This window comes from Phycodurus eques, chromosome 7, assembly GCF_024500275.1.
Source record: "Phycodurus eques isolate BA_2022a chromosome 7, UOR_Pequ_1.1, whole genome shotgun sequence".
Taxonomy (NCBI): domain Eukaryota; kingdom Metazoa; phylum Chordata; class Actinopteri; order Syngnathiformes; family Syngnathidae; genus Phycodurus; species Phycodurus eques.
The window spans coordinates 24,974,696-25,002,464 of NC_084531.1; the positions used below are offsets into that span (position 1 = coordinate 24,974,696).

Sequence of the window (27,769 nt, forward strand, 5' to 3'; positions counted from 1 at the left end):
CAACCAACATTTTCTGGGAAAGACTGACTATTGCCATGGAGGGTGAACAGTTAGGAACAATGTCGAATGAGTGTTGTGAAAATATTGCCAATAAAGTGCACATTTTTACTGGCCAACCATGTTTCTATTAGACCAGGGAGGGCCAATATATACGACCCAGACTTTTTTAGTCCTACCTACTGAGCATCTTGTGATTTTTGCCCCCCCCCCCCCCCCCCCAATAAATTTGGTTGGTCAAAATGTCTACATTATCTAATTTAATAATTGATCAAATTGTTTCTTGGGAAAATGGTCAAATGAGAGAGAGATGACACAAAGCTGATTAAGCCTGTCAGCTCCTCTAACATCGTGCTGTTTTAGTTTTTTAATTTAGTGTCTACCGTATACATGCCTCCGCTTGCCCAGTTCGTGGTTTGCAGCAAATGACTGCACTGAAATGGAGCACTTTTCCGGGCAATATGAGTGGAGCGCGGTTGTAAAAAAAAAAAAAAAAAGCTCACTAAAAATATTATTTTGCGTTTCTGTAGCATAAAAATAAACACAGTAATTGCTGTGTAAACGAAAACACAAAACTGTGCCAGCAGCTGTGTTGGAGGTCACGAGCACCACCCACTACTCCTCTAGTCCTTACTGCTATGTTTTTATTGCTTTTGTGTGTAAGTTAACTTGCTAGTGACCCAGCGATATGGTTTGCGAGAACTTTGATCCACTTGATTAGAACGTTGAGCGTCGTAACGCTGCTGCCGTCATATCGAAGCGACGGACCGCTTTGTTGTAATGCTGGATTCCAGCAGTAGGGGGCACCAAATATCGAGGATTACAATTTTAACACTAAAGGCTTTTAAAACAAGTGGGAATATAATACCACAGTTTAGGCGTAAATTCTTGAACAAAATACAGTAAGAACCACATATTAGGCCAAACAAGTGAAGAAGAAGTCAAGAATTCTGACCGAGATGAACGCGGCCATCCTGCTAACACCAACGAGCTGGTATGCCGAATTTGTAAAGAGTCGCGGTTGTGCTGGAGCCTATCCCAGCTATCTTCGGGCGGGAGGGGGGGGGGACCCTAAACTGGTCGCCAACCAATCGCAGGGCACATACAAACAAGCAACCATTCGCACTCACATTCACACCTAAGGGCAATTTTTAATCTTCAATCAACCTACCATACATGTTTTGGGGATGTGGGAGGAAACCGGAGTACCTCCGGGAGTACCCGGAGAAAACCCACATAGGCACAGAGAGAACATGCAAACTCCACACAGGCGGGGCCGGGATTTGAACCCCGGTCATCAGAACTGTGAGGCAGATGTGCTAACCAGTCGTGCACCGTGCCGCTTGTAATTGTTCTTAAAGCGGATGTACTTGAATTATTAATATCTAATATCACTATATCAGTGGCATAAAAAATATGAACAATGCTATCGTTTGTCGTGATAGGTTTTGGGAAACTATATTGTCTGAAAAAAATCTAATCATATATTGAGAGAGCAATGATAACACAAAAATATTGTACAGTGTAAAAAATTTAGTAACAACTGTAATAAAAATCTGTACGATAGTGGAACAGCGAAGTAAGAACCGTGATGTAGCGTAGGATTACCGTATCTGTATTCCATGATGATAAATTGCAGGGACTCATTGTTCCCGGGTTGGGTCTCATTGTTTCCAGACATGTGCATCCTGGGACACATATAGTTTCAAGTGTAAAATGATCTATGTAAATGTGGAATATCTCCTGAAGAAAATGAATCAAGTTAAACATATTTTTTCTGGAGAGAACTTGTGTTTGGTACAAAAGAGCAAATGATAAACAATATTTTATGGACAGATGAAACAAAAACACAGCTTTTTAGCAATGCACACAAACAGTATGTTTAGAGATGGCGCCATGAAGGCTTTAAGGAAAAGAACACCCTGCCAACAGTCAAGCATGGTGGAGGATCCATAATGCTCTGGAGCTGCTTTGCAGCATCTGGTACTGCAGGCCTTCACTGTAAAATTGCGGCATCGAGTATTGGCGGCCTTGACTGTATCGCAGATATTATGATATAAGAAAATTATCAAGAGATTTTAGAGCTAAATGTCTTACCCTATGTAAGTAAACTTGGTTTGGGGAGAGGATCATGGGTCCTCCAGCAAGACAAAGACCCAAAGCACACATCCAAAAGCCTGATCTCAATCAATTTGAAAATCTTTGGGGGGAGCTGAAATCTGCCATTTGGGGGAAAAGAACCCTGCATATGTTCAAGAGCTTGAACAAAGTGCAAAGGAAGAGTGGGAGAAAATTCCACCTGAGAAGTACAAAAAGGTTATAAATGGACACACGAAACATTTTGAGGCTGTCATCGCTGCCAAAGGGTGTGTAAGCAAATATTAAGGAGGGATGCCAAAATTGCTGCACATGCTATTTTCAGTTTTTGTTTTTCTTTGAAATGGTAATATCTGTGGCACGGTGGACGACTGGTTAGAGCGTCAGCCTCACAGTTTTGAGGACCTGGGTTCAATCCCCGGCCCCACCTGTGTGGAGTTTACATGTTCTTACCGTGCCTGCGTGGGTTTTCTCTGGGCACTCCGGTTTCCTCCCACATCCCAAAAACATGCATTAATTGGAGACTCTAAATTGCCCGTAGGTGTGAATGTGAGTGCGAATGGTTGTTTGTTTGTATGTGCCCTCCGATTGGCTGGCAACCAGTTCAGGGTGTACCCCACCTCCTGCCCGATGACAGTTGGGATAGGCTCCAGCACGCCCACGACCCTTGTGAGGAGAAGCGGCTCAGAAAATGGATGGATGGATGATTTGAATTAAATTGAAAAAAAACATTTTTTTATTTGTTTAAATGTAATTTCTTTGGACCTCCAAATAAAAGATGAAATGAAGGGGTGCCAATAATGGTGAGCACGACTGCATCTCATTTTTAGAGGTGCAACGATTAATCGACAAGTAATTGATTATCAAACTGATAATTATTTTGATCGTCTATGAATTGTTTCGAGAGCTTGTTTAGCTTAAAATTGTGCAAATACGCAGAGTTTCAGCCTCTCAACAGGAAATAATAATTATATGTATTGTAATAATAAATCAGATTGATTATTTTGTGTTTCATCCAAAAAAAAGACATTTGCAAACATCTTTTACTTTGGAAAACAATTGTCAAAATGTTTGCCTATTTTCTGACATGTTACAGACCAAACCAGTAACTGGATCATAATCAGTTTATGTTTGTACATTTTCTGCACTCACTTTGAAATAAGCTTCTGTTTTAATGTTCTTTGAATTCAGGGATGGAATTTCTGAAATGTGGTTTTGAATCCGATTAATTAATTAATAAAAAAAATTATCGACGGATTAATCGATGATTAAAATAATAGTTGCAGCCCTACTCATTTTCTCCTCTAACCCTCCTTGGAAGGCGGCCTCCAATCAGAGCTTACGCTTAATGAGAAGGGAATTCGTCACTGTGACTTTATGCCAAGAGAGGGACTGTGAATGTGAACGGAGGGGGTGGGGTGCGAGTGTGGGTGCTCGTGACGTCACTGACTCAGACACAGTAGAGAGCAGAGCGCCCACCCTCTTCCTCTCCATCTGTTCTCCTCCTGCATCCCGACCTTCTCAGTCAGCCGGCTTTCGCTGTTGCCTGACTGAGCCCAGCAGAGGCTCCACATTCGGGCAGCGAGCCTCTTCACACACTTTCGGCAGAGCCAACACTTACTAGAAGACCAGACGAGTACGAGCATCAGGATGAGCTCGAGATTCACGCCTCCCCCGTTCCTCCTCCTTCTTCTCCCCTCGCTCCTGAACTGCGGCACCGGCGCCGTCCCCTCCCCGTTCCAGCTGGCCCCGGACACCCCGGCCCCGGCCGAGCCCACGCCGACCCGGGCCGCGCCTCGGCCGGACCCGTGCGAAGGACGACCCTGTCTCAACGTGGGCTTCTGCCTGGCCCTCCCGTCTCCAGGCAGGCCAGAGGACACCTGGGAGTACACCTGCGTGTGCAGTCAGGGCTTCACTGGACGTAACTGTGAGGTCAGTCCCTAACTTGTCTTCATTTCGGCGGAAAGCAATGGTGAAGAATGCTGAAGTTTTTGGTGGAATCAGACAAAATAGAATAATTTTGCCTTTCTTATTAGAAGAGCTCGTCTCACTTACCAGGTGTTCTAAGTAATCAATTATAACACAGGGGTGTAAAACTCACATTGTTATAGTTTCCCACAGAGTGCCACAAGCTTATGACTAAATATCATATATATGTAGCCTATAATCCACATATTATGCACTGTATATATACGCAATTGGCCTTGCATTGCAGTGGTGTTATATAATTATTTTTTAACAACAAATTGAATTTAAAATCAGAAGTCATGAGTAAAAAGCAAATATTTAATTATTCAACTGTTATTCAATTTATGTTAAGGGGTGTAGTGGGAAAAAACGTGTGTAATATTTGTAAAAAGTGAAGAAAAACAAAATTTTTAGTACAGATTTCCTGCGCAAATGAAAAGACAAATAATTTTAACAGGAAAATTGAAGTGGAACTTTTATTTACTGGTAGTTTAGTGGGCCCCAAAAAAATGATGTGGTGGGCCAGATCTGGCTCCCGTGCCTTGGGTTTGACACCTGTGAAGTATAGCCTTCTTGAAGCTCTCTAGTTGATATGCAATATCAGCGATACTAAGAGTATTACGAATGCAGTATTTCATTATGTTTTGTCCTGAGCATAATAACACAAACGTACTGTTTTGAACAAGATTCTGTTATTGGGATAAACGTACATCCATCCAGCGGGTGCTTTGCAAAATGTGCATTTGTGCTGTAGAACGGGATAGCTTTTTTTTAGCGGGAGCATGTGGCATTACTGAGACGTGGAGGCAAGGGCAGCGTTGCTGTGGCAACAGGAGGGAAGAGCGGTAGCACACATGCACACGCGGAGTTTGTGGGTCTATGCGTTTGTGTGCGTGGAAAGACAATTTGCATCGTGTCAATGTGCGCACTGGTTTGAATTGTTTCACATTAGAGAGAATAAGCCAACAAATTATATTTTAAAACACCCAGAGTAACCAGATAATGCCAAAATGGTTATGTTACAGCCAATGAAACACTCTTCGTACTGTTTCTGCTTTTCCTTTCAGTTATTTATTCCTCTACTTTCTTCATTTTTACATTTCCTTGTCAGTGTAATGCATTTGAAAAAAATCTAGCAGCAGATATGGCACTGGATGTGGCATTGTGTTTCCCAGCAATGGAAATATACATATACATCTCGAGCAGTTTTCACAGAGAAGCAGGAGTCTATGCAGGCTTTCTTATCATGAGAGGAGGACTACATCCAAAATTGTCAGCCTGTCGCGCACAAGATGCCGTTGGAGTGTCTTTACCACTGAATGATGTGTACTACATCCGAGGACACAATTGTCCAAACCTATTGTTGTCATCGAGGTCCTCTTCTGAATTGCCGCTGTCCACTCGAGCTCGCGGTGAACGGCTGCAGTGAGTGCAATACAGTAGTCAGCTGTGTCTATGAGTCATGCCGAGGCCAAAGAGAGGATCCAAGAGCAGCACAGAGGATGAGTCTGCTGCAGCATGACGGAGGGGAAGCTGCAAGGGGAATGGGTGAACTTTAGCTGACTCACCAACAGGTGGCAGCCATAAGCCCCCCTTCGGATTTCCTTGAGCTACTGCATGCGACATCTTGTTTTATTGGAAGGTGTCCGCATGCTTGTCTATATTGAGAACCAGCAAAATGGTGTATTTAACAAAGGAGCCCACGACAAGTTTCTCAAGATTTAATTGGCCGTGTTTATGTGACCTGGAAGTTTGACAAGACTATCAATCAACCAAGACATATACACAACAACAACAGCTAATAACCGTTAGCTACAGTACAGTCAAATCAGTATGGTAGCTAACGTTAGCAATACATCTAAGGGTTATTAGCTGCTAAATTGTTGATAAACTGTGGACCTGTGCGGTTCTAACATGTTACTAGCATAATGTTCCAACATCACTTCTTCCTAGTACACCATCGACAACGTATATGATAGATACTTACACTTCCCTAAGGCGATCGTAAATTGAATCTTGCATTCTTGTCGCTGGCTCTGCTCAGTGTGACGCAAAAAAAAAAAAAAAAAAAAAATTTGCTTAAAATGACGCATTCCTCATAAAGCCCGGCCACCCGAGAGGTTTGTGACAAAAAGAAAATGCAAAAAAAGTCAGGCAACGCACGCACAAAGATTGGAAGTGTGCACAAAACCATGAAGCCCACATGCGAATATCATCATCTTCTTTTCCTTTGGGCTTGTCCCGTTAGGGGTCACCACAGCGCGTCATCCTTTTCCATGAAAGCCTATCTCCTGCATCCTCCTCTCGAACACCAACTGCCATCATGTCTTCCCTCACGACATCCATCAACCTTCTCTTTGGTCTTCCTCGAGCTCTCTTGCCTGGCAGCTCCATCCTCATCATCCTTCTTCCAATATACTCACTATTTCTCCTCTGGACGTGTCCAAACCATCGAAGTCTGCTCTCTCTAACTTTGTCTCCAAAACATCGAACCTCGGCTGTCCCTCTGATGAGCTCATTTCTAATTTTATCCAACCTGGTCACTCCAAGAGCGAACCTCAACATCTTCATTTCCGCCACCTCCAGCTCTGCTTCCTGTTGTCTCTTCAGTGCCACTGTCTCTAATCCATACATCATGGCTGGCCTCACTACTGTTTTGTAAACTTTGCCCTTCATCCTAGCAGGGACTCTTCTGTCACATAACACACCTGACACCTTCCTCCACCCGTTCCAACCTGCTTGGACCCGTTTCTTCACTTCCTGACCACACTCACCATTGCTCTGGACGGTTGACCCCAAGTATTTAAAGTGCTCCACCCTTGCTATCGCTTCTCCCTGTAGCCTCATTCTTCCCCCACCAGCCCTCTCATTCATGCACATATATTCTGTTTTACTTCGGCTAATCTTCATTCCTCTTCTTTCCAGTAGCATGCCTCCATCTTTCTAACTGTTCCTCCAGCTGCTCCCTGCTTTCACTGCAGATCACAATGTCATCTGCAAACATCATGGTCCACGGGGATTCCAGTCTAACCTCATCTGTCAGCCTATCCATCACCACTGCAAAAAGGAAGGGGCTCAGGGCTGATCCCTGATGCAGTCCCACGTCCACCTTAAATTCTTCTGTCACACCTACAGAACACCTCACCGCTGTTCTGCCGCCCTCGTACATGTCCTGTATTATTCTAAAATACTTCTCTGCCACTCCAGACTTCCGCATGCAGTACCACAGTTCCTCTCTGGGTACTCTGTCATAGGCTTTCTCTAGATCTACAAAGACACAATGTAGCTCCTTCTTACCTTGTCTGTATTTTTCCATCAACATCCTCAAGGCAAATAATGCATCTGTGGTACTCTTTCTAGGCATGAAACCATACTGTTGCTCGCAAATACTCACTTCTGTCCTGAGTCTAGCCTCCACTACTCTTTCCCATAACTTCATTGTGTGGCTCATCAACTTTATTCCTCTATAGTTCTCACAGCTCTGCACATCACCTTTGTTCTTAAAAATGGGCACCAGTACACTTTTCCTCCATTCCTCAGGCATCTTCTCACGCACTAGAATTCTATTGAACAAGCTGGTCAAAAACTTCACAGCCACCTCTCCTAGATGCTTCCATACCTCCACAGGAATGTCATCAGGACCAACTGCCTTTCCATTTTTCATCCTCTTTAATGCCTTTCTAACTTCCCCCTTACTAATCATTGCCACTTCCTGGTCCACCACACTTACCTCTTCTACTCTCCCTTCTCTATCATTTTCCTCATTCATCAACTCCTCGAAGTATTCTTTCCATCTAGCAAGCACACTGCTGGCACCAGTCAACATATTTCCATCTCTATCCTTAATCACCCTAACCTGCTGCACATCCTTCCCATCTCTATCCCTCTGTCTGCCCAGCCTGTATAGATCCTTTTCTCCTTCTTTAGTGTCCAACCTGCCATACATGTCATCATATGCCTCTTGTTTGGCCTTTGCCACCTCTACCTTTGCCCTGTGTCGCATCTCAATGTATTCCTTTCGCCTCTCCTCGGTCCTCTCAGTGTCCCACTTCTTCTTAGCTAACCTTTTTCCTTGTATGATTTCCTGTACTGTGAGGTTCCACCACCAAGTCTCCTTCTCTCCTTTCCTGCCAGAAGATACACCAAGTACTCTCCTGCCTGCTTCTCTGATCACCTTGGCTGCAGCGGTCCAGTCTTCTGGAAGCTCCTGCCGTCCACCGAGAGCCTGTATCACCTCTTCCCGAAAAGCTGCACAACACTCGTCCTGTCTCAGCTTCCACCACATGGTTCTCTTCTCTGCCTTTGTCTTCCTAATTTTCCTCCCCACCACCAGAGTCATCTTACACACCACCATCCTATGCTGTCTAGCCACACTCTCCCCTACCACTACCTTACAGTTGGTAACCTCCTTTAGATTACATCGTCTGCACAAGATGTAATCCACCTGCGTGCTTCTACCTCCGCTCTTGTAGGTCACCCTATGTTCGTGCCTCTTCTGGAAAAAAGTGTTCACTACAGCCATTTGCATCCTTGTTGCAAAGTCTACCACCATCTGTCCCTCCAAGTTCCTTTCCTGGATGCCGTACTTACCCATCATTTCTTCATCACCCCTATTACCTTCACCAACATGTCCATTAGAATCTGCACCAATTACGACTCTCTCTCTCTCTCTCTCTCTGGGATGCTCAGAACTACTTCGTCTAGCTCCTTCCAGAATTTCTCTTTCACCTCTAGGTCATATCCTACCTGTGGGGCATAGCCACTAATCACATTACACATAACACCCTCAATTTCAAATTTCAGCCTCATCACTCGATCTGATACTCTTTTCACTTCCAAGACATTCTTAGCCAACTCTTCTTTTAAAATAACCCCGACTCCATTTTTCTTCCCATCTACACCATGGTAAAATAATTTAAACCCCGCCCCTAAACTTCTAGCCTTACTGCCTTTCCACCTGGTCTCCTGGACACACAATATATCAACCTTTCTCCTAATCATCATGTCAACCAACTCCCGAGATTTTCCTGTCATAGTCCCAACATTCAAAGTCCCCACATTCAGTTCTAGGCTCTGTATTTTCCTCTTCTCTTTCTGCCGAAGAACCCGCTTTCCACCTCCTCTTCTTCTTTGACTTCGACCCACAGTAGCTGAATTTCCAACGGCGCCCCGCAGGTTGACGGCGCCGGTGGCGGACGTTGTTAACCCGGGCCACGACCGATCCGGCATGGAATTCTTTGGATGAACGCTCATATTTGTTTGGCAAGGTTTTAAGCCGGATGCCCTTCCTGACGCAACCCTCTGCATTTATCCGGGCTTGGGACCGGCCTACAGTTTGCACTGACTTGTGCCACCCATAGGGCTGCATTATGCGAATATCATCATCACGAGCGAAAAACATTTTCATTGCAAGTAATAACATCCATTTTTTTCGCTTGAATTAGATGATATCTCTCAGTGTCTTATTTTTTGCTCGCAATTCAATAAGTCTTGTTTGATCGTCTTGTTTTTTTGTTTGTGATTTATCAAGTTTTTGGCGAATTCTTTTTGGCACAGATCGGATTCCATAGATTACCAGTTGCAAATGGAAAGCACGTTACATAGATTGAGAACATTTGCTGTCAACCTGTTCCCATAAAGCAAGTGAATACCTGTTGTCCGCTGCTGTAACATGATGCAACAACATCTATCCCGGTTTTATTGCGATTGAGCTCACAGCCAACACAGACCTCAAGTCGAGCTCAAGGGGAATCATTGATTTTTTTGACTCCCTCACCTCGCTTTCTATTCCTCTGCTTGTTCCTTCACCATGGAAACTGGAACAGCAGTCAATTGAGATTTGCTGAATGACCTGATTGGAAGAGCACCGTGCTGCTTTGCATCAGCTCTCCTCTGATTGATGGATGGTTCAATGAGGGAGGAAAAAAAAGATCTAAAAAAAAAAAAAAAAAAGAGAGAAACTAAATATGTCGGTCGGAAAATACATCTCCAAAATTGCACACAACTTTGGAATTGGCAGGGCTGTCAGATAATTTTGTGAATCCTCAGTTTGTCGAGTGTCGAATAATTATAGTTGCATTATCCCTACATTGATCATTAAAGTAAAGATGATTGTGTTTGGCCTTAGCCATTGTATTGTGGAGCATTTCATAGCGTGCAGGCATGACAGTGTTTGTCTTGAACGTCCTTTTTGTTTTATCATCAGACCTAGTGTCAACTGTTTTAATGTCAATTTCCATGTTTGTTTTCTGGTTTTAGCGATGTCTTGTTGTTGGGTGTTCACAGCTACCAGACCTTCTCTGTCCTCAGTCTCCATCTTATTAATTATAAAAATGACATGATAGACGGTCTGACGACATTGGAGCCCTCCATCTTGAATCGAGTCCAGGGAGCTGTCGCAACGTCATACGTTCATTTTTCATTATGAGAACTGTGGCTTATTGCAAAAATGTCCAACTGGACACTATTTAAAGTCACGTTTAATCTCTAATGTTATTAATATCTCCTTTGCTCATCGTGTTTTGTACTGGGATTCATAATTTTGGGTAAAATGTGTCTTGCTGAGAGCTGGAGCAAGAAAGTGTTCAATATAAATTGTGTGATTTACATTACAAAAAGCACAGTACCTTTTGGCCAGTGGCCACATCATCACGACAGGGTGCATTTTTTTTTTCTAGAGTTAAATTATTAATTGACTGCTTTACAAGTGCTGCTATATAAGAAATATTCTCATAAAACAGAAAAAACACTTTGGTCCTAAACCACTGCAAATTAAAACCTCAAAAATAAACATTGAGTTAAATACATGCGCATAGACCACCACAATATGTCCAACTGAACTTTTGTTTTTTCATGCATCCCACATAGATGACAATTTGTGATCATCCCTTCATCCCCGTTCTCACACGCACAGCAGCATGATTGCCTTTCTGTTGGATTTGCGGTAGATTTTTTAAATACATTTTATACTGAATCACATTCTACTGTGCAGGTGTACCAAATAGTCTGACCACTACGCGCGTGCGCACACGCGCGCTGTGTCCTATTAAGCGGAGCTCACAGTCCTGTTGTCTCTTTGAAATATCTCGCTTGTTAGTGAGTGGACTAAGACTATTGAATAAGAAAAATACTACCGGTATATACATCACTCTGTGGGACCCGTTGACTTTTTATAACAAGGGGATGTGTCTTCGGTGCTTGCTTTACTACACAAACCTTTTTTCCCCCACACAAAACAAAGGTCAAGAACAAACTAGCTAGGGGTATATAATAAAAAAGAAAAACAGATATTAATATATCTTTTTTTTCTGAGAATGTGTAACAGTGTTGCATTGGTTTGCGTGACACACGGCATGACAGCTCAAAACAGTGGAGAAATATGAAAAATAAAACCGAGGACTTGCATAGGTCTACCCATGGCCAATTAGTGTGATGATGTCATTTCTGATGAGTCATATTGCTCACTTTTTTTTCCACTTCCTCGCTAAAATGTAACCGTGTTGCACGTTAAGAGACACAACTTCAGAGCATAATTACTACAATTTTAAATGTCTGTGATAAAACAAAATGTCACAATTACAAAGAAGACATATCATCAAAGTCATACAAAAAAGCAAATTTCAAACTTATTTTACATTTGGATATGTAAGTTGGTCATCATGAGGGAAGGACAAGAGAAATAGAAAATGCATGGGCGGAAACATTTTCAACTGTGGTACAGTGGTGGTTCGGCATTCACAAATTCGGTTTTTGGGGGCAGGAACCGTGAGTGGCTGAAGGCCGAAGCCATGTCTAATATAGAAATAGTGCTTTGGTGCCCTCTGGTGGCATCCTGGTGCCAAGCAACTTTGTTAAACAGGGGAGGAGCTTCATTTAGTCAGGTCAGTCAACTTTTCTGTAATAGGGAAAAAAAAGTGCATCTCGCGGCATCTGTATTTCAATTTCTCACAGATGGTTCAATGTATACAGAATACATGGTTTCTTTGTAAGAAAAAGCAAAGTGAGGCAACCACAGGTGGTGTGATAAAAGTGATACCTGTTGTTTATAACCCTGGCGGTACCATTGAGAGAGCATCTGCGTTCCAGGGAGTAAAAAAACACCGCTTTGAGCTCTCATTGCAATTACTGTTGCGCCGTTGTATGTGTTAGCTTTATAGAGGAGCGAGCTGCTGGATAATCATTTCCATTTCCCACATCAGCTGGCCTTTTTATCTTTAAGAAGTTCAGGAGGAGGAGGAGGGCTTGGTTTGATAGTTCTAATGCATATACAGATCCAGTGCGGCAAACACAAACACTTTATGTTCCTATACTTTATTAAAATAAGAGTTCCAAAGTCATGATGGTGTTGCACTGGAGAGCACAGGTTGTATTGTTGCTGTGGTGACCACATATCACCTACTTTAGTGCTTTTTAATATATCAATTTATGTTAGCACTAGCATCATTTAGCATTTCTATTCTATTCATTAGTGTTTTTTTTTTTAGTACACAGTTGTATTCGGTTCAGACATTAAAACATGGAACAAAGTGACATTTACCTCAAAGCACTGTTGCACCAGATTACATTTTCACATAGCCACAAGCCCGCCTGACATGTTTGCGCCTCATTACAGCTCACATCGCATTATGACCATGTTCCTAAAAATAAATGGCTAGTTTATTTTCTTAACATTAAATAGTACACGGTATAACATCTAATATTTCATGGATAATGTAAAAACAATGACTTCTTGGTATTTGTTGTCATGTTTCATCTTGTTTTTTGTTTTTTTTCTGTTCCCAGTCCGGAAAATTCAGTTAAATCAGCTGCTGCAGCCCAGCATTATTAATTTTTAAAACAACGCAGGCCCAAGGCATAAGCAAACTAAACCCTACTTGGCACCCCGCAACCACTAAGGGCCCCCTAAGAGCAATTAACAGTCAACAGCTGCTCTGCGTAATTAGAAAGAACAGAATAACAATTAAGGTACATGTTTGGATTAAGGTAATTTATTCATATTTATTTTCCAACCAAAGCTTTTGTACATTTTTACCTAGTTTTAAGACCCAATTATTCAACTTGATGTCTGCTTTAAAAAAACTCACTTTATTTCGGGTACCTCTGCTCAGTTATTTATTGATATTTATATAAGTACTAACTTGACATTTTGTTTTTATTGTAAGCTTTTAAGTATTTTTTACAAATTGTTTTTTTCATATTCCTGCTATATTAAAAAAAAAAAAAATTAATAATGTGATGATTTTTTTTTTTGTCCAGTAAATGCTCAATATACTGGTTTAGTTTTGTTACTTGTAGTAGGCCTATATGATATGCAGTATCCCATGTAGTGCTACCTTTTGAGATAAACAACAACATACATATTGGTAAAGCCATGTCAGGCTGATAATATGTGAAGAACACTGCCACGCCTGCACAACGAGTTTATAGTAGGTGTATGAGTAATCAATTAATATTTTTGGCAAAACAAAAGAGGGCACCACAATCCAATTTTGCCAAAATATGCCATATTTATACATCTGCACGTTTTATCTGCTTCACTCATTGTGAAGGAAGCAGGTTGTCCTCTTGCATCCTGGATGAAGGAAGCCATCATGTTAAATATGCAGTTTACCAATCAATTTGTTACACCACTAACACCTGAAAGACAAAAAAAAGTGCACACAAAGGCACTACATATTTTATACACCTTCAAGCAAATAATAATAATAAATTAACCTGCATGTTTCAAGGTAAACAGTTTTTGTTATTGTATTTGTTTTCCTTCTATTGGTATTGTAAGTATATAATAATTTGTGTAGTGCTATAGAAAGATAGAATAGTCTTCGCTTGCAGTAATGACCTTATATCAACATGTCTTGTTTTTGCTACTGTCAACATACTGCAAATTTGTGGATTAGTAAGTGTGTTTTGAGATGTTGTTGTTGTGAAAATTCCTTTTCATCTCTAGCTTTTTTTTGCAGATTCTTGCAAGTTTTATGTGGTATTTGGAATTTTTCATCATTCCATTGGATAAAGACAGAGCTGTTTGAAAAAAGAAATGGTTTCTCAGTAGCCGATGTCTCCAGTGGGCTTGTTTTCAGATTCACCGCTTGTCTGTAAAGTCGATCTTACAGTATATTACTTTAATGAAGCCAAGTGGGAGACAGGCCAGCACACTATGGGATGGTGGTGCACTGCTTTGTGTCCCTCATATCTCTCTGCTGCAGAGAATAAATGCCAGCTAAATCCATCAAATCCCTTTAGGACCAACAGAGCAGCTCCGGCGGAGAGGCAAGCGACGAGTTGTCTTCAGCTGCAGGCGCTGCTGGAGACACAGCGATTAGCTCGTTTTAACATCTGCGCTTACGTGGGAAGAAGTCTGTTGGGGGTTGGGTTGGAAATGTACTTATCAGAAAGTGCAGAGATCCAGTATGAGGTTTTGGTAAAAAGCAACGTAAGCGAAAAACAAAACAGACACTGAAAATTATGTAACAACATAAAATATACAATATCAGAAAGGTATCCGAGACATTAAGGTGAAGGCCCTGTGGTCGTCCATCCATCCATTTTCTATATCCCTTTTCCGAATGGGTCACGAGTGAGATGGAGCCTATCGGAGCTGACTTTGGAAAGAGGTGGAGTACACCCTGTAATGGTAGGAACCAAAACGGTGATGAAAAATATAAAGTCACTCATAAATGTTTGAACTACCATCGTGGATGACATCTCATGAGACCTTAGTGTACCTTACAAGACCTCATAGGATCTATCTATCTATCGATCTATCTGTCTATTCCTGTGGTAACCTCTGATGGTAAGTCACACCAGCAATCCAATAAAACTTAACTCATGAGAATAAAAAAATGTTAAAAGAAAAAAAATGCAACAAATAAAAGCATCTGCTTCCTGACCAGTCGTTGCACTCCGCCTTCGACAATCAAGATTATCGTTTTTATATTTTGTAATCAACAGTGGTAGTTTTGCACGTGTATGAGTTAAAATGTTACTTAACCACTGCTTGCACATGTAATTAGTTTTTTTTTTAGATAACAATCCTCAGTCTGAACTTAGTCAGTTTTACATATTTTTTTTCAAATCTTTACTAGTAATTTGTGTGTCCTCACGTGGGTCTATTTTCACAAATGATTGACCAGTCTAAAGTGTTATTGGAAAGTTAATGCAAAGTTAATGTCTCACCAAACATGCTGTTTATTTGGTTTCCTGAAACGTGATGGTTTTGAAAATGCAAGCATTCCGCCCGACGCCCGCATTATTCTTCAAAATAGCAGAGACAAGCTTGCCTAACACCCAAATTCAGTTGCAACTTGGTAGTTAAGTGCTTACTGAAAATTCATGGATGCTTAAGTTCTTTCTCATTTATTTGTTTTAATTTCACACCAACCACACACAGCTGTGCTTGCGCATCCCGGGCACACATTGTGTGGTCGAGTCACAAACACAAACTCAGCGTTGACCTTTAATTGAACATTTTGCACCTCTTCAGGCACCAAGCTGTTGCATGAGAGTCACGGTGCGCGTCCAGTGGACCCTTACGTTATGAGGCCCAATTAGACGCAGCATGCCCCTGTTCTCCTTCCAAGATCTCCATGGCAACAGACTGATGACCAGCTCTGAGCCAAAAGATCAACATGTGGGGAATACATAACACTAAACAGAAAGTGTCAGAGCATGTCACCTTGTGCTGGAGAAAAACAAAGGATATGTCCATGTTTTCCACACGGGCTCGTCAGCAAGTCTGCTTCTTTTTATGATTCCGTTTTCCTCAGAAATGTTCCTTCATTCGTTCAGAATGAAGGAATGCCTGTGATTGCCTGACTGCTTAATGAGCAGCTATTAAGAGAGGAGATGGTTTCTTATTACGTTTTGCCTGACAAAGGTTGAACAGGATGTTCCACTCTCCCTAGTGTGTGCCTGAGACTAACTCAAAGTGGCAGCAGGAGCGTCATCGGACCCATTTTTAGCCGGTGAACGATTGTTTCTAATCTCAATGCATGCCATAAAGCAAATGTGAAAAATATACGAAAGATCTTTGATTTTGCTCCAAAACACTTTTTCCTCCTTAAGCCAGCATGCATTGAGTCACATCAGATCACATCTTTTCTCTCCATGAGGATTTTCAGTCGTCTGTTGCGAGTGACATCTGAGTCTGTCTCACACTGTAATGTCCGCTTTTTAATTCCGCCTCAAATAATCCATCCATCCATTTTCTATACTGCTTGTCCTCAAGAGGGTCAGCTGGAGCTAGTTTGAGTTTCTCTTCTCCTCTTGACAGAACATTCTTTTGTATTTTTTCATCCCAAATTCTTGACTGGTTAGAACAGAAATTTAGCATGACGTTTTATCCGCATCTCTGAGTTGCTTTTTGAAGTCGTAAGGGCTTATTTCTCTGTGCAGAGTGTACCGAACACTGAGCATTGTCCCATCCATGGTGCTTATTTGTGATAAAGTCACAGAAAAAAACATACACGCAATCTTCCCAAGCTTCACGAAAATAGCATTGCTAGTAATATTAAGCGTTAGCCACAGGTGCTACGTTGGTATGACTTCATAATGTAGTGTTACAATAACACCCGGTTTCAAATAATATTTTTGGGAATGATGTCATTAAGGGCCAGCGCTCTGGCCATGTGAGGACGAATTTGAAATCTGATTGGTTAAAGAAACAGTCCCAATGCTAATGTAGGAAAATTTACATCGGCCAGCGCTGCTGATTCTGAAGAACCCGTGCAGATGAGTGTGACGTGGAAGAAACTGATTCAATTTTATTTATTGGAAATAATAGAATTTTAGTATGTAAATGTCACTCAGTGCTATTGATAGTGTTTAGACCAGCAGAGAGAATCTGGCTGGCCCTGACCACTGACCACAGCCTGTGATTGACTTGCGACCAATCCAGGGTGTGCCCCGCCTCTCGCCCAATGTCAGCTGTGACAGACTGCAGTGCTATAGAAAATGGATGGTCGGACGTTAATGCAGTGTGAAGATAGTAAAACCTGTCGTGTTTCATGCGTACGTCTTTGTAGCACTTAGCAAAAGTATGTCAGGCTTCTTATCTCCACAGCAACAGAGGCGCTATTCGAGACCCAGTTAGTAAAGAAAAAGCGCAGCCACTGAGTGTTCTGTACAGAACATAGACGCATCATGTAGACAGATGAGGCTGCATATGGGAGATGTGGCACCATGTTATTTATCTGCATCCACTCCAAGAGCATTTTCGAACAGAACAGTGTTTGTCTCCATGTGTTATGTAAAAAAAAAAAAAAAATTCTAACAAGTTTATCCAAAGCCGTACAGCAGCAACAGTGTCCAACAGTCCCTCGGTTTTATACTTAGAGCCGGAGTGTCACACTCGTCTTCATTATGGGCCACATCGTGGTTACGGTTTCCCCCTCAGAGGCCTGTTATGACTGAAACCATATACAGCGGAACACCGATGTTCGCGGGAGATAGGGACAGGGACAGAAATCCATGGATTATTGATAAAAACATGTTTAACCCAAAATATTCTTGAATAAGCAGGGATAAACCACCAGTATGTGTTTTTCAGGTTGGCTCCACGGGTGCCAAACTGCGACTATATGGGGGTCCACTGTAATTGTATACATAATCGTCTCATATAATTACAAATACACAAGAAATGGATGGATAACTAGTTTTGAAATCAGAAGCTAATAAATCGATTGTTCAACTACTATTCAATTTGTTTTAAAAGGAGGATTGGTAACAAAAAAATGGTTGTAATATCTCTTCTCAGGATCATGGATGCACGTGATTTTGCTTTCACGGCCCACATAAAATGACGCAGTGGGCCAGATCTGGTCCCCCGGGCCTTGGGTTTTTACATCTGTGACTTAGCGGGTATGAGTAGAGGCTCGCACACAACACATCAATCACTCTCCTATCACTTAGTATGCTCTTTGCATCCTTCCACCCCTCATTATCTCCCATCAATGTTCCCATGTTAATTTGAGCATTTGGCATAGCGGTGTGCTAGTAGTTGTCCTGTTTATTGCTCGTTTGTTCGACGACAGCTCAGGGACCTTGCTGGAGCACTTTTAAGCGTCCGCTGCCTGTGTACTAAATTATGAATGACACATCCAAAGACATGAAAACACTAAGCAAAGTTGAAAAGACAAGAAACAGCTTCTCGAGCATGTTCGTTCCTGTTATCGCTGAACTGCTGCCTCATTACCATTTACTCATGCTTCGAGGCAAGCTTGAAACCCATCAAGGTGCTCCGGCATGTTTATGTGAGCTCTACGGAAGCAGATGTTTATTTTTTATTTTTATTTTTTAAAAAAAAAGGAGTTACTCCTTGAAGCCACTGGGCCAGAAGGCGAAGGAGTTAGCGAGGGAAGGGATGATGGATGCTTTGAAGTGCAAAAGATTCTTTAAATAGACACAAACATTAAAGGCTTGCAGACAAAAACACTCTTTTCTGTCCGGGCAGAACACAAGCATTGCACTGGGTTACTGTATGGTACCAAAATGACGATGAATATAAAGCAGATGGTGGCAGATTAAGGAGGAACGTTTTAGAAAAGGATGACTGTGTATTTATTGTTGGATTCATTTCTGCATGGGAGTCGTTTTGGGAGCCAACTGTTATTTATCGTCTCTTGGATTTAAATCATGTAATAGCTTGTTAAAACAGTTAAAACAGTTGGATATTTGAAGCTTTTGCAGTCACGTCTCCTGCCAAAGGAAGCCATATTTAAGGGTCACATAGCAAAGCTGTTTATTGGCGCACTTGGCCGCAGTAAATAATGTGCAGTTAGAAGAAGCATGAATTGTTCTATTCTGCGCCATTTTAACATGCCAAGTACCAGTAGCACATGTGGCGTCTTTGCCTTCTGTGCTGTGGAATAACAAAATATCGCAAATTATTTGCTGAACTTTGTCTATTTTGCAGGTTCGCTGCTTTTTCTGCCACTCGGCATCGGGGGAAACAAAAGAAGTGTGAGACACTATCACCTCCGCCAAGCACAAAACCGTATGGATGAGAAGTACTGTTTTAATCACAGAGGATAGGAAGCAGATTAGTGACTGATTTCAATTCAAAATGTCTGTAGTTTGTTGTAGAATTGAACTTAATACACCGGACCCTACAAAATCAAACTCCAGCAAATTGCTACAATTTCAACCATAATTGTGTGGAAAAATAAGGTCAAAGGTCCGACAAGATTTGGAGTTCAAACCGTGATTTCACGCGAGACATCGGCAAATCTTCTTCATTGTTTGATTTTCTTTGTATTGGAAGACGGCGGTCCAATACACTGCCTAACACTTTTAATAATGTGCATTCAGTCTCTATAAATATTTGAAATCAGTCACCAACTCTTGACTGAGATAGAAACGGTGTAAATTGAGTGATGAATTTTTGTATGTGTGTGCGTGTGTGTGTGTGTGTGTGTGTGTGTGTGTGGACAAAAGGGATGGCACTGCATCACAACGCGTTTATTGCTGCCCGGTTTTCTAACTGACAGACGTAATAAATCATTTTATGATGAATGTGGGCCTGAAATACTGTCAGGATATTGCCTGAATTGTAAACCTTCAAACCAATATATTACACGACCGCAGAATACTGATGAAAAAAAGAAGAGAACTCTATTTTCTCTTTAAAAAGTTAACTTCACAGTTCCCTCATTGACAGAGATGAATATCACTTATATCTCATTTACTGCCAGTCCTCCATGTTAACATGGATTTTTTTTTTTTATTCAATGGGCGTCAATGGCAGTGAATGAACTGTTTTTTTTGTTGTTGTTGCTTATTTGACTTAACTACGGCCCCAAAACATTTTATTCTATTTGAATATATTATGAGAAACAAAACTTTTCTTTTGTTTTCCTTGATGAGTGTGGCAAAGATCATGCTTCCGTGTATGCTTGCATTGGTTCTCACTACGGTTTCAGTGCTTCACATTCAGGGTTTAAACCTCATAAGAGCACAAATGACAACATTGAGGGATTATTTCCGAGAATGATTTTGGCGCTGTTATGAATTAAATATTTTGTTAGAGCTGAATTACAGGAAACTCATAATGCAGTGTGCATTTCGGATGTAAATTACTACTGGCAATATGAAAATTGAATTAACATAATCTAACAAATGCCTCACTGATTGATTATGTAATTGCAGCGCATTTGTTGTAATCACCTAGTTCTTAAATTAAATAAATCAAATTATTAGGAGTAGAATTCGAAACTAGCTGTTGTCGACAATCTTTGCATTTATTGATAATTAACCCTTATTGGGTCCCTTTAACGACATTATACAAATCTATATTATACATTATTATTATTATTATTATTATTATTATTATTGTGACTGACCAAGATAATTAAGGATCATGTTCTTGTTTTGATTAAGAAAAGCAAGAAAAAACCCAAACAAAACAACTATGTATTTTATAATTGGGATAAGCTAACTATCTGTCCATCAGGGACAGAAATCAGTTTCACTTTTTTGTTATAGTCACACCAAAAACAGCAGAAAAGGAAAACGCATTTTGTAATATCTGATATTTGAAACAATGACTGAACAGACAACACAAAACAATAAATTGAACGCATTAGTTCAGTGAGCACATTTCAACCTTTGTTGGTTTGCCTCAGGCAAAGTGTGGCTCATTAATCTGATAATATATCTTATTATTGTAGTATTACATGGTGCTCCGTCATGGTCGCGTTGGCTGCACACATTTTTAATTTTTTTTTAATTGTGTGACAACATTTTACATTTTACATGACATTTTCGGCAGATGATAATATAACTTTTTAAAGTTACAGTTGCTGTAGGTTAATTCAAACTTCAGTAAATATCAATAAAAATAAATCATTAAACAATTTGAAGTAGATGTTCACCAATAAAATTATATTAATGTTAGTTATGGTTCATATGTAGACCAATTTTTTTTATTTTTTATTAAGCCATCATAAAAGTTATTCTTAATTTTATTGCGTGCAGAATAGATTTCATTCAGCAAATATACAGCCAGCAAGTCTATTAGGCCAATTTCGGGCCAGACACGTTTGTTTAATCCAGCGAGTCTCTATTCTTGTGGAGGGGTAATGGTATAGTCAAGCGGAAATGGTAACAAATAGTGGTTGCAAGTCAATTACTTCACAAAGTGGTGTTCAATCCCTCACTAAGAACATTGTTTATTTTTAAGTTGCTCAAGGTATCACTGCTTTCTCCAATTAGCATTCAACTTCCTGCCAGCAAGGCTAATCTATGCAGTCTCATTATAGCTTTATCCATACTGTGCCCTTAGGGATGGCAGAAACTTTACAATTATATTTGCAGTGTGTTTGGGAATAGAATAGAACAAACCTGTATTTTGAAATTTTGGTTTTTCGTCAGCAAAGGAAGAGGACAGTATCAACACAAAAGAGTATTAAACACACACACACACACACACACAAAAAGACACACATACATATTACATTTACAGCACAAGTCAATAAGGCTGAGCAGAAGAAGTAGCAGCAGAGTATGTGGCACTCAACTGTAGTAGGAAATATTATACAGTACATGAATAAATAGATGCTATGTTTCTGAATGTGAGTGAATGTGAGTAGTAGGAGAAATAGTCAGCATCATTGTAAAGTATGGAGCAAAAAACAAAAACTATACATGCATAAATAAATAGTCTTGACAGTATATAAAGCAAATGAAAATAAAAAAATAAAGGCAACATTAACAACAGTTGAAAGACAGGTATATATGACTAACAATTTATGAAGAGAATATTATTCTATTGGATACTAAATATGTTTGAACAAAAGCAACATGAATAGGCAGCGGCATTGTATGTAAACACTACACATGTATAAACAAAATTATACATTCACTCCATTTGTATACGGTGTTGTGATAAATTTATTATAAGACGTACATGAAAGTTTTCATGTATCGTTTGCGGGGGGGGGGGGGGGGGGGGGGAAATCCATGTTTTGTTTCTAATGTGTTTTGAACGTTCCTCAAAATGGATAACAAGGTTACGTTCACATCTCTTTCTATCTGTTCCTCATCACACCACATGCGGTGAGATCTAAGTAGCGTTTTTAAATCCACACCACACACACGCACATGAAAAATAGAAATAAATATTGAAAAATGTTTAGTATAGTTGTCAATTTCATTTAAAAAAAAAAAACCTTGGTTTTGTCATACGAGTGTCCAGAAAAGGCCCCTCTGACAGCGACCTCTGTTTGACCTAGTTTTGTATCCACGTTGTCCATATTTGGCTAAGGCCACACCCCCTTTCCTCTGATTGGTTGCCTCCGTGTAGAAGACCAACATGTGAGAGCGCGCTGACTCGGGAACGGAAAGGGAAGGCGGAGCTCTTCACCAGTGACGTAGATAAGCTTGAGAAATCCGAATGATCTGATTTCACGCCTCTATGTAGAAAACCTTTGTCCTCTTTTCACCTTCAACATCTAAACAAGAATATTTTCCTTTAAATGTACTTCAATATTGATGAAGAAAAACAGCATGATGGCTGTCAGGAGGCATCTTTCTCATTGCGCTGTGTGTGTGTGTTTGTGTAATCCCCCATTACTTGACATGTGATTCAGCCAGTAGCCCCAATTGTTATCATCTGTTGGAACACCATAAACATTGAAATCAAGTGAGATTAAAAGGAAAAGAAGAAAAAAAATTCACAAATTGATGGGAGTCAGCGAATAACACCAGTGGTCACCCAACATATTATATGTAATGCTTCATTTATATGCTGTTCAGACTTCAGAGTCACGGACTGGTTTATTCACATCATTCAAATTTGTGTGAATCTCAAAGTAAATGATGCACGCCATGGGTAGTATGCACTTGCCAGTGCAATGAGGTGATAGTAAGAAAACGCAAATCAGAGCGTATACAAAATGAGTAGAATAAAATAAGTAGCTATATGATTTTCTTTCAGTTTTGCTCTGTTTTGTCTTTTCTTGCTGTCTGTTGTTTTGTAGCAGCTTTATAACATCGGGGAGCATAATGAACCGTGACAGACTGGACCACAAGCACTTTTGTTCTTTGCTGTTTTTAGGGAACACTTTTCCAGTCAACCTACTGTATAAATATAAAAATATACTATTTCAACTTTTATTGGAAATACTGACCAAATGTACAGCTCGGTAGGCAAAGTGATGGAAGCTGAAGATGATGTTTTTGTTCTGCCTCTCACCAACAATTCTATTTATTCCCCCTAATTTCAGTTTTTCACAGACCCGTGTTCCAGCAGTCCCTGTCTCCATGGAAACTGCAGCCTGCGCAACGGAGAAGAAGGGGGAGGGCCGGCTTACACCTGTGAATGTAGCGAAGGCTACGAGGGCCCGAGGTGCGATCAAATCGCACTGGGTGCGGCTGAATGGGAAGCTGTCTCACCATCCGCTCCTGAACTGGCCACCCCCGTAACCTCCACAACTTCAGCCGCCACGCAGCCACCACAAACAAGCAGCGTGTCCGCCAGCACGACACCGGCAACCCCCACCTTGCTGCCGTGGCAACCCAAAACTGGTCAGCGGCTTCTGATAGTGCCGTGGGAGGCGGACAGGGTGAGACAAATTGCACGGGCAATTACTAGGTCGTCCTTAACTTGAGGGTCTATAAACACATCATTATCTGGTCTTGTTTGTGATTTAGGTGACCGAGGGTCTGCACTGTGTGAGCCCAGAGCTGTGCGAGTTGTCAGCAACACTGACTTTATCTCTGGAGGTGCCAGAGGAAACGGCTGTGAAGTAAGAGTGACTTCAAGTAGCTTTTCAGCTCGTCCTTCTATCCTAATTTGTACTTTATATGACCCCCTGTACCTCATAATGTGTTCGTCAGGTACGTCAGCATACTACAATTTACAGTGGTTACATCCTCTGTATATGTATGACAGTCTGGATATTTCCTATATACTTAATAAAGATTTTATGAGGTGACACTTTGAGCCCGGAACGATCTCTTACTGAAAACTTCGACCTTGGAGGTTCCACTGTATTTACTCATGCAGCAGTATCCCATCTTTTCAGCATGCACGCTCAGAAACAGCATTACATCCCTGTAAGTTCAATAAATTATGCGGAAGAGTCAAGGAGATGTCCTTGATGTTGCCTCTCATTACAGATAGTGAGCCAGTTCATGGTTGGAGACGGGGAGCTATGAAGTAAAAGTTAATCAGCTGAGACTGCTTTGTTTTTGTCCAATGCGGTTCAGTGCAATTCCAGTTAGATGAATTGACTCTTTTTTTTTTTTTTTTTTTTTTTTTTTTAGGGTGAAGGTTAGATCTAAACTCTTCACGGTATACTGTATATTCAATTAGATTCTGTGTTATTCACATATACTTTGCTCGAATTAGTTATTTCAAGTTTTTAGTTGGTGTGGGTTTTGCAGGACTTGTTCCAATAGAAACCGATTGTATGATTGTATGACTGATTGCAAAGATTTGGATTCAGGTTCATGGATCATGTATGTAATGGCGTGTCATTGTGACAGTTTACTTTGTATTAGTAGCGGCAAGATGTCAGTCAGATCTGCTCCTAACAAATGAGGGCAAACGGACAACGCACGCTTGAGTTCACTTCTTTGCTTTAGAATAGAATATTAATTTTAGAATTTAGAATAGTAATGTTTATCTTCAACTTAAAAGTCACAAAACTCACATCTTGGTGATGTAAAGTGTCACTCGTGTCACTCTCCACTTTACTGCATCGCTATACTCGGCTGACACTGACAGCAGTGCTACTGCTACTGGCAAGAGCATCATTTTACAGTATTACATTTTTACAAGGCATGAAGTTGAATCAATAAGTCAATATTCTACTGTGATTGAAGGTTTTTCTTTTTACAATTCTATCGTAAAATAAAGATTTATTCGTCATATCAATTCTTCATAACATTTAGGCCGGCCTACAGGAAAGAGATGTTTATTTGTTGGCCATATCCAATATTGTAGAATAATTTATTTCTTGTGTTTAGGTAATAATGCTGAAGATAAAACACAAAATCACAGGCTAAATCACAATGTCAATATTTGTTTAAAATATCGCAATTAAGAGTATTTTCCCATTTCTTTCAGCCCCACTCCTGATTGATGACTATATCGTTATAATTGGCCCCACATCGTTAAAGCTCATCGGCTTCCCAGTGACGAGGACTAGCTAAGTGTGGCGAAAGCTTTAGCCACATAAACGCACGTGATGTTGTGGCTAACTACAAACAAGCGTGACTAGGAGATTTCTATACTGTTTAGCCACATTGGCGTCGAGGTTTCATGACCGAGTGCCAACCCTGTCATGCCATGCATATGCACTGTACATATACTGTTTTTGACTTGAGCAAATTAGGTATATAGAATATACTGTATCATAAATTGATACCATGTGTGGACTGTTCGACTATATTAGTTTGTGAATACAATTGCTACACACTTTTGATGAAATCCATTATATGCTTTCATTGAACATGCCAAACGGCTCAAACCTGTACTATTTCCTTTTTCTATAAATCGCTCACAAAACGTACTCCTGCTCCAACAGGCTGGTGGTGAGCGCTGGTGGAGCTCCAGCGCTGTGGCGTGTGAATGAAGAAGGCTTCCTGCGTTCTTCCTTTGTAAATGGGTCGGAGATGTGGTTCATGCAGTCCTCCAATGGGCTGGTGGTGCCTGACCACGCGTTGCCTCTGGGACAAAACTACTTCCTCAGTAAGATGCTCCTATCACTTCAACTTAAAAAAGAGAAAAGGCATTGATGTAGTAGAAATGGGTGACGTATACAATGTCCAACAACTACCTGACCCAAAATAGCTCATGAATTGGCTTAACCAGCATTCACATGAGTGGCACAAGATAATATGTAACACTGCAGCAAGGCAAAAAAAAACTGTGCACTATTCTAGTGAAAGATTAGCTGACCTCTCTGTGTTCTACAGAGAGTACCTGATGCTGTTCCACAAGACAGCCTGTCTGCTGACCTTCATGTCTGATCATTGTGACAGCACAGCCTTGGTTTTGCCTGACAGATAACATGGGATTAAATGGACATGCTTAATTAAGAGGGGAGGGGAAGATTGAAGGTCAAGTTAGAGGACACATATGCAGCCACATAGCTGGATGGAGGAGGCGTGCGCAAATGACCAAATTAATGGTTTAATATCAATTCAAACGTGCATCATCGAGGCGTGACTGTACTCAACCTCACACACAAGCACGTTGAGTGGAGAAAAATGTGCAAAGTCAGCAAAGAGGGAGCCGCAATGACATTGCATTTCGGTCTCTTGTCATTGTATTCGATTTGTCTGCTCGAGTGAGCTGCTGTGACTGTACACTTTAGACACTGTAATCTGGATTGGCAATCATTAAATCGGAAGCAGAGCGCAACTACGCTCTAATTGGTCGAAGCTCGCGTCGTATTCGTTCCGTCATTGGTGTTCTCACAGCTGATTGGCTGTAAAAACGACACTGATGTTCACGAAGGGGCTATTTTTATCCAAGTGCCTGAGTAGCCGTCAGTAGTGATTGAAGAAACTGTAAGACATGTTCTCAACTTAAATGCTCTGAAAGAGATAAGGTACACACTCTATTTCGGGCGTACAGAGACAACTAGTTATGCAGGAGTTTCTGTATATACTGTACATTAGGGGTGTCCAAACTATTCCCACTGAGGGTCACGTTTAAAAAAATTGAAAGGATGCAGGGCCACTTTGATATGATTCATCCAGCCATCCATTTTCTTTACCGCTTATCCTCACACCTTTTGTTTATTAAGAAAGCTTCAACAAATCTGATGTAGTATGTGACGACAGTATTTCTCCATGGTAGGTGTGATCCAGGTGGGTGCCCCCACAGCACCAGAGGTCACCCTTCGTCTCAACCTGACGGTGAAAGCTAGCAGCTGCGTGGAGCCTGGCAGCAGCTTCAGTGACCCCCAGTGCTCGGGTAAAGGCAAATGTGTCACACAGCCCTCTGAGGTAAGACATGAGAAATATAATGTTAAGATTTAGACTGTCTTTAAAATGCATTGTTTTATTGTATTGTTGTTTTATTTTATCGTCGGCAGCAGGGTGGCGTAGTAGCGAGCATGTCGGCCTCACATTCAAGAGGGTCTGTGTTTGAATCTCGGCTCATGTAGTCCCCATGCTTTGCGTGCGTTTTCCTCCGGTTCTCCGGCTTCCTCCCACATTCCAAAAACGTGCATGCTTGGTTCATGGAAGAATGTAAATTGTCCATCTCTGTGAATGTGAGTGTGAATTGTTGATTGTCAAAATGTGCCCTGCAATTGGCTAGTGACCAGTCCAGGGTGCACCACGCTTCTCGGCCAAAGTCAGCCGGGATCGGCTGCAGTTACCTGCAGTTCGAATATGGGCAAGCATTAGAGAAAACGGTTGGATGAAAAAATTGCGGCGGCACGGTGGGCGACTTCAATCCCCGGCCACGCCTGTGTGGAGTTTGCATGTTCTCCCCGTGCCTGCGTGGGTTTTCTCCAGGCACTCCGGTTTCTTCCCACATCCCAAAAACATGCATTAATTGGAGACTCTAAATTGCCTGTAGGCATGACTGTGAGTGTGAATGGTTAAAAAGTAACTAAACTACAACTAAAAAGTTGCGCCGATGCTCTTCTTGGATATTTTTTTTCTCTCTGCCCCTGACTGATTTCGGCTGATAGCAATATTTATCATACCCTGCGTGAGACAGATCCGCCCCTAAAATGAGCCGAGTTCA

At 41.2% G+C, this 27,769-nt stretch overlaps 1 protein-coding gene across 1 annotated transcript in view; it reads left to right on the forward strand.

Moving 5' to 3' along the window:
• Positions 1–3,587: 3,587 nt before the first annotated feature.
• The window catches only part of dner (delta/notch-like EGF repeat containing), a 35,323-nt gene continuing 11,141 nt past the window's right edge, over positions 3,588–27,769 (forward strand). Inside the window, exons 1-5 of the mRNA XM_061682640.1 lie at positions 3,588–4,026; positions 23,283–23,621; positions 23,710–23,804; positions 25,590–25,753; positions 26,870–27,018. Coding sequence (XP_061538624.1) covers positions 3,745–4,026; positions 23,283–23,621; positions 23,710–23,804; positions 25,590–25,753; positions 26,870–27,018 — 1,029 coding nt within the window. The 5' untranslated portion in view covers positions 3,588–3,744. The remainder of the gene's footprint in view (positions 4,027–23,282; positions 23,622–23,709; positions 23,805–25,589; positions 25,754–26,869; positions 27,019–27,769) is intronic.